Source organism: Bacillus rossius, chromosome 18 (assembly GCF_032445375.1).
Source record: "Bacillus rossius redtenbacheri isolate Brsri chromosome 18, Brsri_v3, whole genome shotgun sequence".
Classification (NCBI taxonomy): Eukaryota; Metazoa; Arthropoda; class Insecta; order Phasmatodea; family Bacillidae; genus Bacillus; species Bacillus rossius.
The window spans coordinates 10,986,176-11,000,792 of NC_086345.1; the positions used below are offsets into that span (position 1 = coordinate 10,986,176).

The 14,617-nt window shown below is 35.7% G+C and overlaps 1 protein-coding gene across 4 annotated transcripts in view; it reads left to right on the forward strand.

The window, feature by feature from the left end:
- Positions 1–14,617, forward strand: part of LOC134541314 (gastrula zinc finger protein XlCGF17.1-like) — a 95,318-nt gene that overhangs the window by 44,552 nt on the left and 36,149 nt on the right. The window contains exons 5-6 of one of the 4 annotated variants that reach the window (XM_063384717.1): positions 1,219–1,278; positions 2,191–2,265. In XM_063384717.1, coding sequence (XP_063240787.1) covers positions 1,219–1,271 — 53 coding nt within the window. In that variant the 3' untranslated portion in view covers positions 1,272–1,278; positions 2,191–2,265. Of the gene's footprint in view, positions 1–1,218; positions 1,279–2,190; positions 5,970–6,843; positions 7,617–14,617 lie in introns of those variants that run through there. The other 3 variants (XR_010076602.1, XM_063384715.1, XM_063384716.1) reach the window with 3 other exon arrangements.

Here is a 14,617-nt window from a genome sequence, read left to right on the forward strand (position 1 = left end):
ATTTTCTTGGTATTTTGTTTTGTCTGTAATGCCATGGGTCATCTTCAGTTGAATAACGTTTGTAAATACAAAAACAACAGCAACAAAATCATTAAGTAAGATTTAGTAAATGCCTATACAAACCAAACCAGATCTTATTATTTTCTTACCCTGTGATCACGATCCACATAACCTTCCCAAGTTTAAGGAGGTTAATCATAAATTTTGTTGTGCGTGTGCTGTGCCCCTATGGGTAAGGTGTTTAGTTCTGTTTTCTGCCTGGCGCTTCCACTGCCAATCTATATTTGTTCTTTAGATGAAATGTCACTTCAAGCACAGCCGTACTTTACAAATTAAAAATATTATTTTTTCAGAAGTTGGTCATGTTACAAATCAAATTGAAGCTCATTCAATGACCTTTAAAATTATCTGTCAAACAGCCTTCTAGCATCATTGGTTGGAAACCTACAAGTATTTGAGTGATCCAAAACATTGCTAAATTGGCTATTTTTGCAAATTACAAAAATTTATACAAAAAAACTACTCAAAAAAATAGATTTATAATGTATTTAGTTGATATTACTAATATACAAAAAAACATGACTGGTTGATTTCATATGGAATGACCCTAAACTAAAATGACTTAAATTAACCTATCACATATTATAATTAAAACTAAACAAAATCTTAAAGCTACTGGCTTAAAATTACACTTCAACTGTCAAACCTGACTAACAAACCATATCCTAAAAGTTACTGAAAATAAGCAAACTAGTATACTTTTTACTAACTTCTACACTCTTTTACAACACACACTCTTGTTAAATTTTTTCTGCCACATGAACCTTCTAGATCAAATAACTTGTGTAAGCCACCAAATGTAGCGGGAAGGCTAAATCAATTAGTAAACAAAATTCTTAAATGGTCAATAAATAAGTTGACATGTCAAACAGGCTGTCATGATCTTTACTTGGAGGACCTCTCACTTTTATACACTCACTTGGCATAGTTATGCAAGAGGTTTATATTCGTAGTAGTTTATCTTTAATGAACACAAATGTTTCCTACCAGGACCTTAAGGGTGTAGGATAAGCACCCAGTACACAGTGCTTGGTGAAATATTAAACTAATAAATTTACTTAAAAATAATTATCACTATGATAGTAACAAATTAACAAAAAATTTTTTTAAATAACAAAGCACACTTATAAATTCTACACGTCATTCTTTTTGTTTTAGGTTGCTTAAAATTGGGAACTCCTAATTACATTTTAGTTAAACAACTTAATTGATCAACGAGTGAGTATCAAAATCCTTAACACCTTTAATCTTTCTAATATTTAATAGTAACTTTACAAGACAATTACATTAATAATGTCATTCTCCGCAAACTAGAGGGAACTTAAACTGTTGATTCACATCATCTACTACTGAGGCCCTTTCAAATCATGGACCTGTTACATTGGGTCCTATCTTAGTCGTTAACTTCGAGGAAGGACATAGAGTAAGCCCATACCTACCAGCTTGTTACCAGTGAGCCTATATGAAGTTACATCTCAGATCACAACTTATTACCTTAGGCCGCGCTGGCCCAAGTGAGCCCCGAGCTCACTCACAGGAATGTGCGGTGTGGCCACCCACACCCAGAAAAGTCTAAATTTAGTTGATGGGTCTCTACAGGGAACGTAGGAATCTCAAGATGACCACTAAGTTATTTCACAGGTGTCTAGCTTATCTTTATGAATATCTAAAAAGGCTATAAATGCTCTAGAAGTTAATAAATATTACTATGAGTAAGAATGATTGTAAGGGATATTTTAATTCGTAACCACAGAAATCCAGGGAAATTAAATTTATCTATAGGTTAAACTGATTAATATTTATGATTATTCACTGCATTTAAAAATTCTCCTCTTTTATTCAAAGTGAGTTTGAGCTTTCTTGTCATTTCTAAAGATATGATTGGTAACTGAAGAAACGCGAATTTATATTTTTTTCATTGAATCTTGTTTCTGTGAGGCAAGTGATATAATAAGGTATTTTCTTTACCAAAATATTTTTTATAGATATTTTGATAAGCAATATATAATATAAGCAATATTCTGCCCCTTGATACACTAGTATAAAATAATTGAGGTCATGGAAATAAATGATTTTTATTCATTTCATTTTTTTTTCTAAACATATAAAATGTTTTTGTTTCTGTTCTAGCCACAGCAGATGTATGGAATGATCCACACAGCTGTGTGGGTTACCATGGCAACACTTCATCAGGATGCATTGGACACAGATCCCAAGACTCACCAGACACCTGCATCTTAATCAAGCCAGAAGTGACTAACACTGACCCCATAAAATTATCATGCCCCACAAACAGTCACCCTAAATCCACAGAAAATTATTGTGTTAGCAATTGTATTGGAATACAGCAACGCACTAATACACACACAGACCATAAACCTTTCTCCTGTACTCTATGTTCTGCTAAGTTTAGCCTTGCTGGTAATCTGAAGCGGCACTCTCTAACACACACTGGAGATAAACCTTTCTCTTGTACTGTATGTTCTGCTAAGTTTAGCCTTGCTGGTAATCTGAAGCGGCATTCTCTAACACACATTGGAGAAAAACCTTTCTCTTGTACTGTATGTACTGCTAGGTTTAGCCATGCTGCTACTCTGAAGCGGCACTCTCTTACACACACTGAAGAAAAACATTTCTCTTGTTCTGTATGTTCTGCTAAGTTTAGGTATGCTAGTCATCTGAAGCAGCACTCTTTTACACACACTGGAGAAAAACCTTTCTCTTGTTCTGAATGTTCTGCTAAGTTTGGCCATGCTAGTTCTCTGAAGCAGCACTCTCTTACACACACTGGAGAAAAACCTTTCACTTGTACTGTATGTTCTGCTAAGTTTGGCCAGGCTAGTTCTCTGAAGCAGCATTCTCTTAAACACACTGGAGAAAAACCTTTCTCTTGTTCTGTATGTTCTGCTAAGTTTAGCCTTGCTGGTAATCTGAAGCAGCACTCTCTTACACACACAGGAGAAAAACCTTTCTCTTGTACTGTATGTTCTGCTAAGTTTAGCCTTGCTGGTTATCTGAAGCGGCACTCTCGAACACACACTGGAGAAAAACCTTTCTCTTGTACTGTATGTACTGCTAGTTTTAGCCATGCTGCTACTCTGAAGCGGCACTCTCTAACACACACTGGAGAAAAACCTTTCTCTTGTACTGTATGTACTGCTAGGTTTAGCCATGCTGTTACTCTGAAGCGGCACTCTCTTACACACACTGGAGAAAAACCTTTCTCTTGTTCTGTATGTTCTGCTAAGTTTGGCCATGCTAGTTCTCTGAAGCAGCACTCTCTTACACACACTGGAGAAAAACCTTTCTCTTGTTCTGTATGTTCTGCTAAGTTTAGGTATGCTAGTCATCTGAAAGAGCACTCTTTTACACACACTGGAGAAAAACCTTTCTCTTGTTCTGTATGTTCTGCTAAGTTTGGCCATGCTAGTTCTCTGAAGCAGCACTCTCTTACACACACTGGAGAAAAACGTTTCACTTGTACTGTATGTTCTGCTAAGTTTGGCCAGGCTAGTTCTCTGAAGCGGCACTCTGTTACACACACTGGAGAAAAACCTTTCTCTTGTTCTGTATGTACTGCTAAGTTTAGCCTAGCTAGTCATCTGAAGGAGCACTCTTTTACACACACTGGAGAAAAACCTTTCTCTTGTTCTGTATGTTCTGCTAAGTTTGGCCATGCTAGTTCTCTGAAGCAGCACTCTCTTACACACACTGGAGAAAAACCTTTCACTTGTACTGTATGTTCTGCTAAGTTTGGTCAGGCTAGTTCTCTGAAGCGGCACTCTCTTACACACACTGGAGAAAAACCGTTCTCTTGTACTGTATGTTGTGCTATGTTTAGACAAGCTAGTCATCTGAAGCAGCACTCTCTTACACACACTGGAGAAATATTTTTCTCTTGTTCTGTATGTTCTGCTAAGTTTAACACGTCGAGGCATCTGACACGGCACTCTCTTACACACAAAGGAGAAAATTGATTCCTTCTGTGATATTACATCTGACAATATTGAATATTTTATTATTATTCTATCCCGACCATAAATAATAATTATTTGCGAAATTACATTTGTATTAATTGCTCTATCCATTAGTGATTTAACGTCTATGATGAAAAGACAAAAGTCATGTTTGTGCTATGGTAAAAGGAATTGAAAAAAAGGAAAGACTGACTTTTTTGGGTAAATAAAGTGTAAGGGCGTGTTTAAGTATTTGGATGTAATTGGTAATTGAAGTAAGACTTTGAGTTAAATGAAGAGGTATTACCGTTTGCAATATATTTATTTATTGAAGTTATATTTTTTTCAAAAGTACTGTCGGCGTAATTACACGCTTTATATTAGCTTCACCTGTATGTTTGTTTGTTTGTTTGTTTGTATGTATGTTTGTAACCGACGCCTTTGGGTACGATTTTGACCCACTTTAAACGGCCAGATTTCATTCAAACTTTGTAGAATTATTGAGGACCGATGACAATACACTAATTTGATAAGATTATTCCATTATTCAATTTGTAAAATAAGATTTTTGTCAATTTATATAATTTCACAATATTTAGTAGGCTTTGTTTATATTGAGCCAAAGACAAACTGAAAGAAGAGAGTTCGCACATTCTAAAGAAAACAGTTTCGCTCATGTGCGAACTCTTTTCTTTCAGTTTGTCTTTGGCGCGATATAAACAAAGCCTACTAAATATTGTGACATTTAATTAAATGAAAAGTGAGAGTGGGTTATGATTATTGTAAACAATATACTTTCTTGAAGAGAATATTATCTATATTTGTAAAAATATGAAAAAAAGTACCTGAAATAAGGGCTTTAAATGTTGTTTCTTTCGTTAAATAGAGAAACACAATTATGTCTTTGTTTCATTTTACCAATTAATAGAGATGGTGATTTATAGCATTTAAAATAATAACATTTAGCATTTTGAATTTGAAATTTAGCATTTTGTAGCATTTTTAAAAACAAGATTTAGCCCATTCTCTCATTTTACATTACTGAAGAAAAGTATATCTTTAAAAAGCATTAAATAATACACATATTAATTATTAACAACCACAGAAATAAAGATCTAACACAACTACAAACATGGCCTATCTTGGCAGGTTTCCAAACAACTTTTTAGCACTTATGAGTGCAATAAATTGAATACTTAAAATTAAAATAAATATTTTTTAGCCGTGTTCATGGCCATAGTTGATGTAGAGTGCACAAATAATGTTATTGAAACTCGTTTTTTCAATTTTCGCCTTCTTTTGGTTTTCGATCATGCCAGAAACCGTTTGCTTACCGTTTTACTGACTTTTTTTCTTCATCCGATTTCTCTGTGTATTTTTTATTTATTTATTTTTTTTTTTTGCAGCCTGACGTCCCTCAGATTTAATGTGCTTTTCAAGTACATCTTTTTTTTTTTCCACTCCAAACGGCGATTACATAAATTGCACATTAAAATATTTGTATCACTTTCGTAGAACTGTTAATTTTTGTATTCATTTGTGCGATCGCGAATGGAAATTACGTTTCGTCCCATTTTTACCACGAGAAATAACAGTATACAAAACATTCACGAGTATGCACGTATTTGTAAACACACCACCTTCCACAGACTACACAAGAACGTTGCTTTCATGTGAAACACAGCCAGAAAATGGGACTTATAATTGTTAGCGCGGCGAAGCAGAGATGTCGCAATATGGCGGCCTAAAAACTTGTATTATGCAAGATGACGGACACTCTTCCAGCTAGTTGTTCTTTGCTTTGTTTACAATCGCGAGGCAGGGATGGCCATTTTTCATTCAATATTTACGAACAATAGTGTTGTGAATGACGTGCGACAATAAGATACTTGTGCTGAATACGCCATAAAATGATGGTTTCTTTTGATACTGAACTGAAACTAAATACAATCGGTAAATAAATTGTGTAGAGTGAAGACGAATCTACGTTTTTTACCTTGATTTCGCATTTATCTCGGAATAGTCTATATTTTGCATTTTATAGCGGAAAAAATATAATTTAGCATATTTTCGCATCTATTTCACGAAAACGAAAAATCACCATCCCTACCAATTAACCAAGAGTGAAACATTATTATAAAACAACATTATGTGCAAATATTTCACGAAACATGAAAAAATTGAGGTTGATTTTGCTGTGAAACCAACAGCAGATGGGAAATCAAACACCATATGCATATCCTCAATAGCTACACCTAATGGGCAGATTTTTGAAATTCCACTCGAACACCAACCTGCAAATGTACACCAAGCAGTTACAAATACTCCAAACTATGCCAAGTATGTTCACCCATCAGATATGCTGACTTAAAATAAACATCAATGACTTCCCGATTATATTGATTTTCATGGCAGGATATTGAAATTATTGAGTACTGTAGTTCTTCAACACGCTATATTGGATATATATTTTAGAAGCAGCCAATATCTACTCAAATTCACTTTAATAGTAAAGTCATGTAATAAATAAAAAATTGAGCCACATCTAGAGACACTTATGAGATAAAACAATATTTATCGATTTTATTTTAACTGCAGCTAATATCTATTCAAAAACTACTTTAATAGTAAATTGATGTAATAACTATCAAGTTTTTTTACATTGTTATAAAATTTCTTTCATAGTCGATAAAGAAGTATCACTTTAAATTATAATAAACCAAACTAAAAAAACACGCTTTATATAGAAAACCAAACTAAAAAATAGAAAATAAATTTTAATAAATTTGAATTAAGAATAGTGTAAAAAATTTTAATAAATATAAATTAATAATAGTGTATATAAGAAAAAAATGTATTATATTTAAAATAAAATCGTGGGGTGCATGGTGTCAATAGTTATAAATATTTTTTTGACATTATGAGTAGAAGGATTAACATTTCGATAATATCTTAAAAAGCACCCCATGCTTTTTCTAAAATAAAATACATTTTTTCTTATATACACTATTATTCATTTATATTAAAAAAATTTACATTATTCTTAATTCAAATTTATTAAAATTTATTTTCTATTTTTCAGTTGTGTTTTCTATATAAAGTTTGTTTTTTAGTTTTTTTAAACTATTATTTATTACCTATAAATTGACAACGAGACCTAGTGAAAGAAAATTATCGTTTGCTACAATGGAATAGGTATGAAACATTTTGCAACTCAAGATGTGGCTAATGCAGCGAACCTACTACATTTTATGGATTGAACCACAAAATAATTGAACCAGATTCTACTGTGATCTTCGAAAAGAAGTTGATAGACTTTGACTTTTACACCAAGTTAACGGTGTTCTACAATAAAAAGTTGCTACGAGAATTTCTGAAGAGAAGCCACATGAATCGTCTAGGACTGACCTGTAATTCGAGCGGAACACACGAAAGGGACGGTTGCTGACGAGACCGCATTCTTCCACCATTCTACGAGAAGCTACAGGTCATCTTAAACTGTAACGCATCTTCGTGTACGCAATCCCGGAACAGCGACGTAAACTAGCTTCGATATATCCTTTAATTGAATTATTATTCATGTATATGTGTCATCAAACGGTATGTATTCGTACTGGTGTATTGAGTCTGAGACGGATTGTTGTGAAATGTTTATGTAATTTCGTAATATTACAAATTCCATCTCCCCACATTCAGATTGCCCAATTCATATTATTCAATGTTTTATTTTGCTTGGATTAATGTAATTGCTCTGTTGAATGTTTTGCTTGCTATATTTAGTGTCAACTTCAGTTTATGTCTGTATTAACAGTTAGCATATTAGAGTACCCTAGAGAGAAAGATTCTCATAATTGTTTTACTTACACTGAGCTTAGTCAGACTGTAATTGCTTGCATTGATTATAGTATACAGAGTTACTAACCTACACTCTCATATTACTTAATGTAACTGACTAATCTCCACGTATGGAATTTGAAATATTTATCTATTTGTGTCTGTAATCTTGAAGGGCCTTGTAAAGAATGTTTCTATGTTAAAATATTAGTTGTCGATCATGAGACTTGGAGTCGCATTCATATACACCAATCCCTCGCATAGCACGTCTTCAATTAATGCGAATTCAGTTAGCACGATGTAAATTTTACTGCCCTGGTCTCGAATAGCACGTCTGTAAATTTCAGTTAGCACGAAATCGCCACAGGCTAAAAAAAATCTTGGAAACGACGCGACGTCAGGTATGGAATTCGAGGGGGGAAGAGTGGTTTGGAATGCGAGGGGAAAGAGATGCGCACGCAGATAAACCAACACCGGGCCGTACCGTTGATGCCCGGCCGCAGACCAGGCCGTACCGTTGATGCCCGGCTGCAGACCAGGCCGTACCGTACAGAAACCAAAGCAGATGAAATTGGACACGTTATTTTTAAAAAAAAAGCTAGATGATAGTGTTAATTTCACCCCAGAAAATATTTAACTAACTTTTATGTTTTGTATATGTACATATTGTACATACAGTACACTCCCTATTTAACGCGGTTGTCGGGGGACATAACTTTTACCCGCGTTGTTGCATAACCGCGATGTTTCGATGTGACCAAGGTCAAAAGGCATAAAACACCGCCTGTGTTCTAATAGGTCGGCATGCACGCACAGTATAGACGGCCCGCCTTTGTGCGGACTTTGCATCCGCTGTTTCCACTAAACACGGGTGAAAAAATAAAAATAATAAATTTTAAAGATAAATATTAAATGTTGAATTGTTTTTATTTTTCCACGTGCCGCGCACAGTTTGTCGCACGGCCTACGAGCGCGCCACACGCCGCCATACACACGTGCGGCACACAAGCTGCTGCTGCCAGTCTCGTGGTGTTAGCCACAGTATCTGCTTCGTCAGTGTCCGTAACAAAGTAAGTGCAGTGTGTGCGGTTACACACGATTCTGTGGTCAAAGTCTTCTAAAAAGAAAGGCCGTAGTGATACTTCAAACCGAATATGAATCGCAAAGTACCGAGTTTGATTGACAAAATAAAAATTCTAGATTTACTTACAGATAGCTTGTCTTTTGTAGAAGCAGGCCGCAGATACAGGAAAAAAACGATTCTAGCATTCGTACAATAAAAAATAAAGAATCGTCTATCGTGTCAAGTGGTTAAACTTTATTATCCATGCTGCTATCGCACTGGGTTGCTGAATTATAAAGATGTTATGTTGTGGGCGCCACCACGTGGTTCGTGGGCACGTGGACCCGGCGAGACTCTTTCTCCTGGTCGTGACGTCGCCCGTGTGGGGCGAGACACGCAACCCTATTCACCTACGGTGGCCCTAACACCCGCTCTCAGCGTCGTGTACGCTATCACCATGAAACAATTATCCCAAGTGGGCTCTAGGCGTCCCACACGCCATACACTCCTTAAGGACACACGTGGTTAGAATGAAAAGATGGAGACTTCAATGCGCCCGAGTTTTATTCACTCCTTCCTCTTACATATTTACTTATTAAGCGGTTAAAAAGCCAACGGCATGAATCAGCTTAGAGGAGGGCCAGGTCACCTCGTGGCCTGACCTACGATTCGCAACGCAGTCGATTTCAAAAGTCCGTCTGAGCGGAAAAAATATTTATGTTAAAGAGTCTTCCACCCGGAGTAGGCCTCGAAGCGGTTAAAAGCGATTCAGAAAAATTATTACACGGCCGGATGCTAAATGATCAGTTCTTACCAAGTATTGAAGGCGACGAGGTACAGCACGCGTCCTACTCCGGGCGGTTCCAAGATTAGACTACCTGGCTAGGGGATGTCATGGCGCCTCCTTCCGCTCCCGTTACCGTTAGCTGTTCAATTTCCGTTTTTACTTACAATGAAATATGAATAAACATTTAGTAAACCAGTATTAATTAAGTTACTGCCTCTGCTCCTTCCACCTAATTAACAAAGCTAAATAAAAGAATTACAATAATGAAAAGTTAATTTGGTAGTTCTCTTAGCGGTCGCTTGTGGCGCTGTAACGTCTGTTTAGAAAAATGGACCTGCAAACATACGACCCTTGGGAATTAAAAGATAAAATAAAGGTTGACAATTCTTATTTAATAATTAGGATTTACGGGGAAGCCGCACCGACTCTAATTACTGGCCTCTTGTATGGCCGCAACACACACACTCACCTACACACGCTCGCCGTCGGCGGGACGTTTGAAATAGAGGGTGCTGGTGGGGGGAGAGGGGTGCTGCCGTGGACGGGTCACATCGGGCTTAGGAGGGGCGTAGCCCTGGACGACGTCAATGCTTACAGTAAATTATAAATGGTCACACGTGGGAAACAAAAATTGCGCCAATTTAATTTTAGCGCAATCAGTGACGCCGTATTAAAAACCGTGTTAAACTTTGTCTTTACTTATTTCACCAAACGCTGTGTCGAGTTGCTGAGTGTGTGTGGCTCGGATCGGCAAGTGTTATATTCCCCAGCCTCTGTTTAAAGGTCGGAAGACCGCTACACATAAACATTTCCGGGACTTGTTTACTACCTCACGGCAAAAGTGGTACAGTATGGTTCACGTAAATATTGGACCACTGGGAATTCCTGGGCAAAGATTAAAAATACGCTAGCCGATTTACTTTACTATTTAATGTTAAAACATTATACCAAAGTAAAAAGATGAACTTGTATAATACAATGAATTACCCAATAATGTTACGTCTGTAGGTTTAAGTTGTAACAAAACATTTATATACAGATGTCCAGTAAAGTACCAATTAAGATTCTGGAGTGGAATTTTAAACACCGGACTACCTGATTTTGCCTTGTACGCAGCGACGCTGCTCAGTCAAGTGACTCATGCTCTGCCTGTGTGCTGCGTGAACACATTCCCTCCCCCACTCCCCCTGGTGTTTCTGCCCGCTCTAATCTCTACCTCTCTCCATGTTCTCGGCTAGCCTCTCCCTACCCAGCGCTTGCCGACAACCAAGCCTATCCAACATCAATCCCCAGCCGAGTCACGCTGGATAATGTCGCTGGACGGTGGGCTTTATCAGGTCCCCTGTCCGATGCTTCATTTGTGAGATAAAGCGACGTTAAGAACTAGTGTTTCAGAAAATATCACTGGGCTGGATTGGACCATAATTTGAAAACCCTACAAGATAGAGGAATAATGTACGGAGATATCTTGTTTAGAATTTTACTGCGGACATTTTCTACGCCTAGGCTTTTTTCTGCCCAATGCTTAGTTTTTTAGTTACAACGCAAAATTATCCTAATCGGCTGTCAACCATTTATTCCATTATTATTATTCATTTCTGACTGGGGGACATGGTTTGACCCGCGATATACCAGGAGTTTACTGTATTTTAATGTTATGTTTGTGCTTTAGGGAAAATCTAAATCTGTTTATCTGTTAACTGATTTGTTTACATAGCCGCTTTTATAAGAGGTGTGCATAACAAATTAAATGTTTACAAATGGCAGTGTGTTTTAAAGTTATATAAAACCGGTTCTTAATTTCATAAAAGTGTTTTAATTTTGTTAAGTTTTAAACGTAATAACAAAGGATCCAGCTGCTTGCAACAGCAGGCAGACAGACGCACGCGCGTGTTGAAGGTCACGCCTGGGCGGGCAAGCCAATCTGCTGACTGACGGTAAATATGTTACCACTTATCTCCCGTTACACTGTGCCATGTTTTCTTTATCTAACGTATTCGGTGGTAGGCTTAAAAAGATAAATGATATGACATATGCATTTTCAAGTATTATTCAACGCATTTATATTACGTAAAGATTACTTCCCTACACATCTTGGAACACATTAAATAATTTAGCCTTATATTTATGGGGACTAATGCTTCAGAATACGCGATTTCGATTAACACGAACATTTTTAGGAACGAATTAGTCGTGCTAAGTGAGGGATTGGTGTATTTGTAATGAAACGTGGCCAAAGAAACTAGCATTTTAAATTTAGATTTGACAGAGTTAATATTTTTGATTTCATGGTAGATTTAGCTGGTCAGGTTAGTAATATTGATAGTGCAATGGTTAGTTGGCGCCATATATCCCGGAAGGAATATATTACCAGACACTCAATTGTTATTATTCCAAATCCAAATATCTATAATGTTGAACAAACCATTCATAAGATTGAGGTATTCAATTCTATAGAATATGTCTGCCAAACTAGAGACTATCTCTGTACCTTGTTGATTATTTCTGCTAAATTTAGCCAACATTTTGGTCTGAAGAGACATGTTCCTACATTCATTGGAGAAAAACCTTTAAAAAATACATATTATATTTTTATAATTTTTTTATTTATTTTCTATAATCTCATGTCATACATGTGCTTTCTCTGTTATACATTTACAGTGAAACCACATTAATACAAATCTGAGGGTTCAGTAAATTAACCACTTTGTAATAATGAAGTTTGTAATAACCATACTTTTTCACATTGCACTTACATATTGTTTCTGTTTGTCAAAATAAAATAAAGATATGTGCATTTATTTAGTAAAGTGTACTACAATCCGCATAATAACATTCTCCTGATTAATAACATGATTGGTATACATAAAAGTTCATACAAAATTATTACGGGTTTAGTATTTTGATGCAACTTATATAGTTCCTAATATTTCTCTGAGAATATTTTGGTAAAAAAAATTGACAATTTGGTTTGCTTTTAATTTTTAATAAACATTTTGAACAATGCTACACAGCTGATCAAAATATTGATTGTTTCATTGCCAGTATTGCTGGAAAGTATAAATTAAGGGAAAAATCATAAACACAGCTTATACATAAGACCTCATTTCCTGTATGTATTTTTTTTCTTCTATACTTTCACTTTATATCAATACTCAAGTAATGCCCAAAATAATGTCATAAATAAACACATAAAGTGTAATTTCATTTTTATTAAATTAACTCATTTTATTTGTTATGCAGTAGTCCTGCTAATCAGGGCACTAGTCCGGACATCAGGTTAATCTGGACGGATAAAAAAATAAAAAATGATAAAATATGTTGTGGCACTGGAAAAGAAGACAATACAATTCTAAGATAAGAAAGGGTCCACTTGCCCTCAGTTGCCAGAATTCTTGTCACCAGTTTTCTGCTCATCGCCTGTATTCAGGGGAGTGACTCACTCTATACCTGCGAGTTGTTTTGTTTTGTTCCCTACAGTGAATGTGCTTGTGACAGTCATTTTTATTGAGTGCCAGAGTCTTATTGTGTGCACTTATTAGGAGCAACTTAATGGCTAATAAACATAAAGTGCCTGTATCACCAAGCCTTATTTCGTATTGATGCGGGTGAATCATTAACTAGAATCACACAATATTTAAGAGTGGGAAAACAAACTGTTTCTAATGGGGGAAAAATAGGAATGAAAGTCATGATTTATGTGCGAAAATTATGAAGGACATCTTGGTAACAGGGCAGTTTACAGTAAGTCCATTTGGGATGACACCATTGCTACAGCATTTGCAAAGGAAAGTCAAGTGATTGGAACACTGAGATTGGGGGGGTCATTATTTTTTTCGAATGTCCAATAACAGTCTGATTGTGCCTGATGAAGGGAAAAGATGTCAGTTCCCGAAACGTCACAACGGTTCTCAATGGAAATCTGTGTTTGTCATTGCTATAATCGTTTTGTCCATAGAACGTTTTTACCTTTATCGCTGTGGTTATATGTTTGCTGCATTGTTCTGGTTTGTTTTCGGCTTTCATTTAATCTGTCTTGTCATTGTTAGCTCACTGTGTTTGTCTGTGTTGTTATATTAATTTTTCCATGACTAAGTTCCTTTTACGGAAATCTAGTGCTTGTTATTTACATATATGTTAAACATTTAATGTCCGTGCTGTCGTCTTTGTGTTGCCATATGCTTGTTTGGTCTCATCGTTGACTCCGTTTGTCCCACATAAGCTGATTTTGTCTTTTTTTTTCTGTGAAGTTTTATCTTAATACTAGCTGCAGTACCCAGCGTTACCCGGGCTGAACACAGGGTGAAGGGGACCTTTTTCGAAATCAGATGTACAGTAGTTAGTAATTGACTTCTTAATTTGAATGTCAAGTGTGCAAAATAATTTATATCACTTTCAGATCCCGAAAGACGTTTTTCTGCCAGTGTATAGTTATTTACCTGTATACATCTAAAAATTGGTGGTCTGTATGTAGTCTAGACTCTATAAAGCACTATAGAAAAAAGCTTAAAAATAAGAGATTACTAATATTGAAAAGATTCCATTATCTAGCTAATGCTCGGCATGCATTGCAATACCTCATTCAGTTTTGTTTTGTAATATGTTTGAAGTAGTTACACATATACAAATCATCTATCCATCTCTCTAAATATATATTTATCTCTATCTACATATATATATATATCTTTGTATCTCTCTATCTCTATTTATCTCTTTATATCTACATATATAACTCCCACTATCTCTATCTCTTCTGTATATAAATCTCTATATAGCTCTATACATCTATATATCTCTTTATCTAACCCATTTCATTCTCTATACCTCGCTCCATCTCAACTTATCTCTCTGTCTCTCTCTATCTCACTCTATATATATATATATATATATATATATATATATATATATATATATATA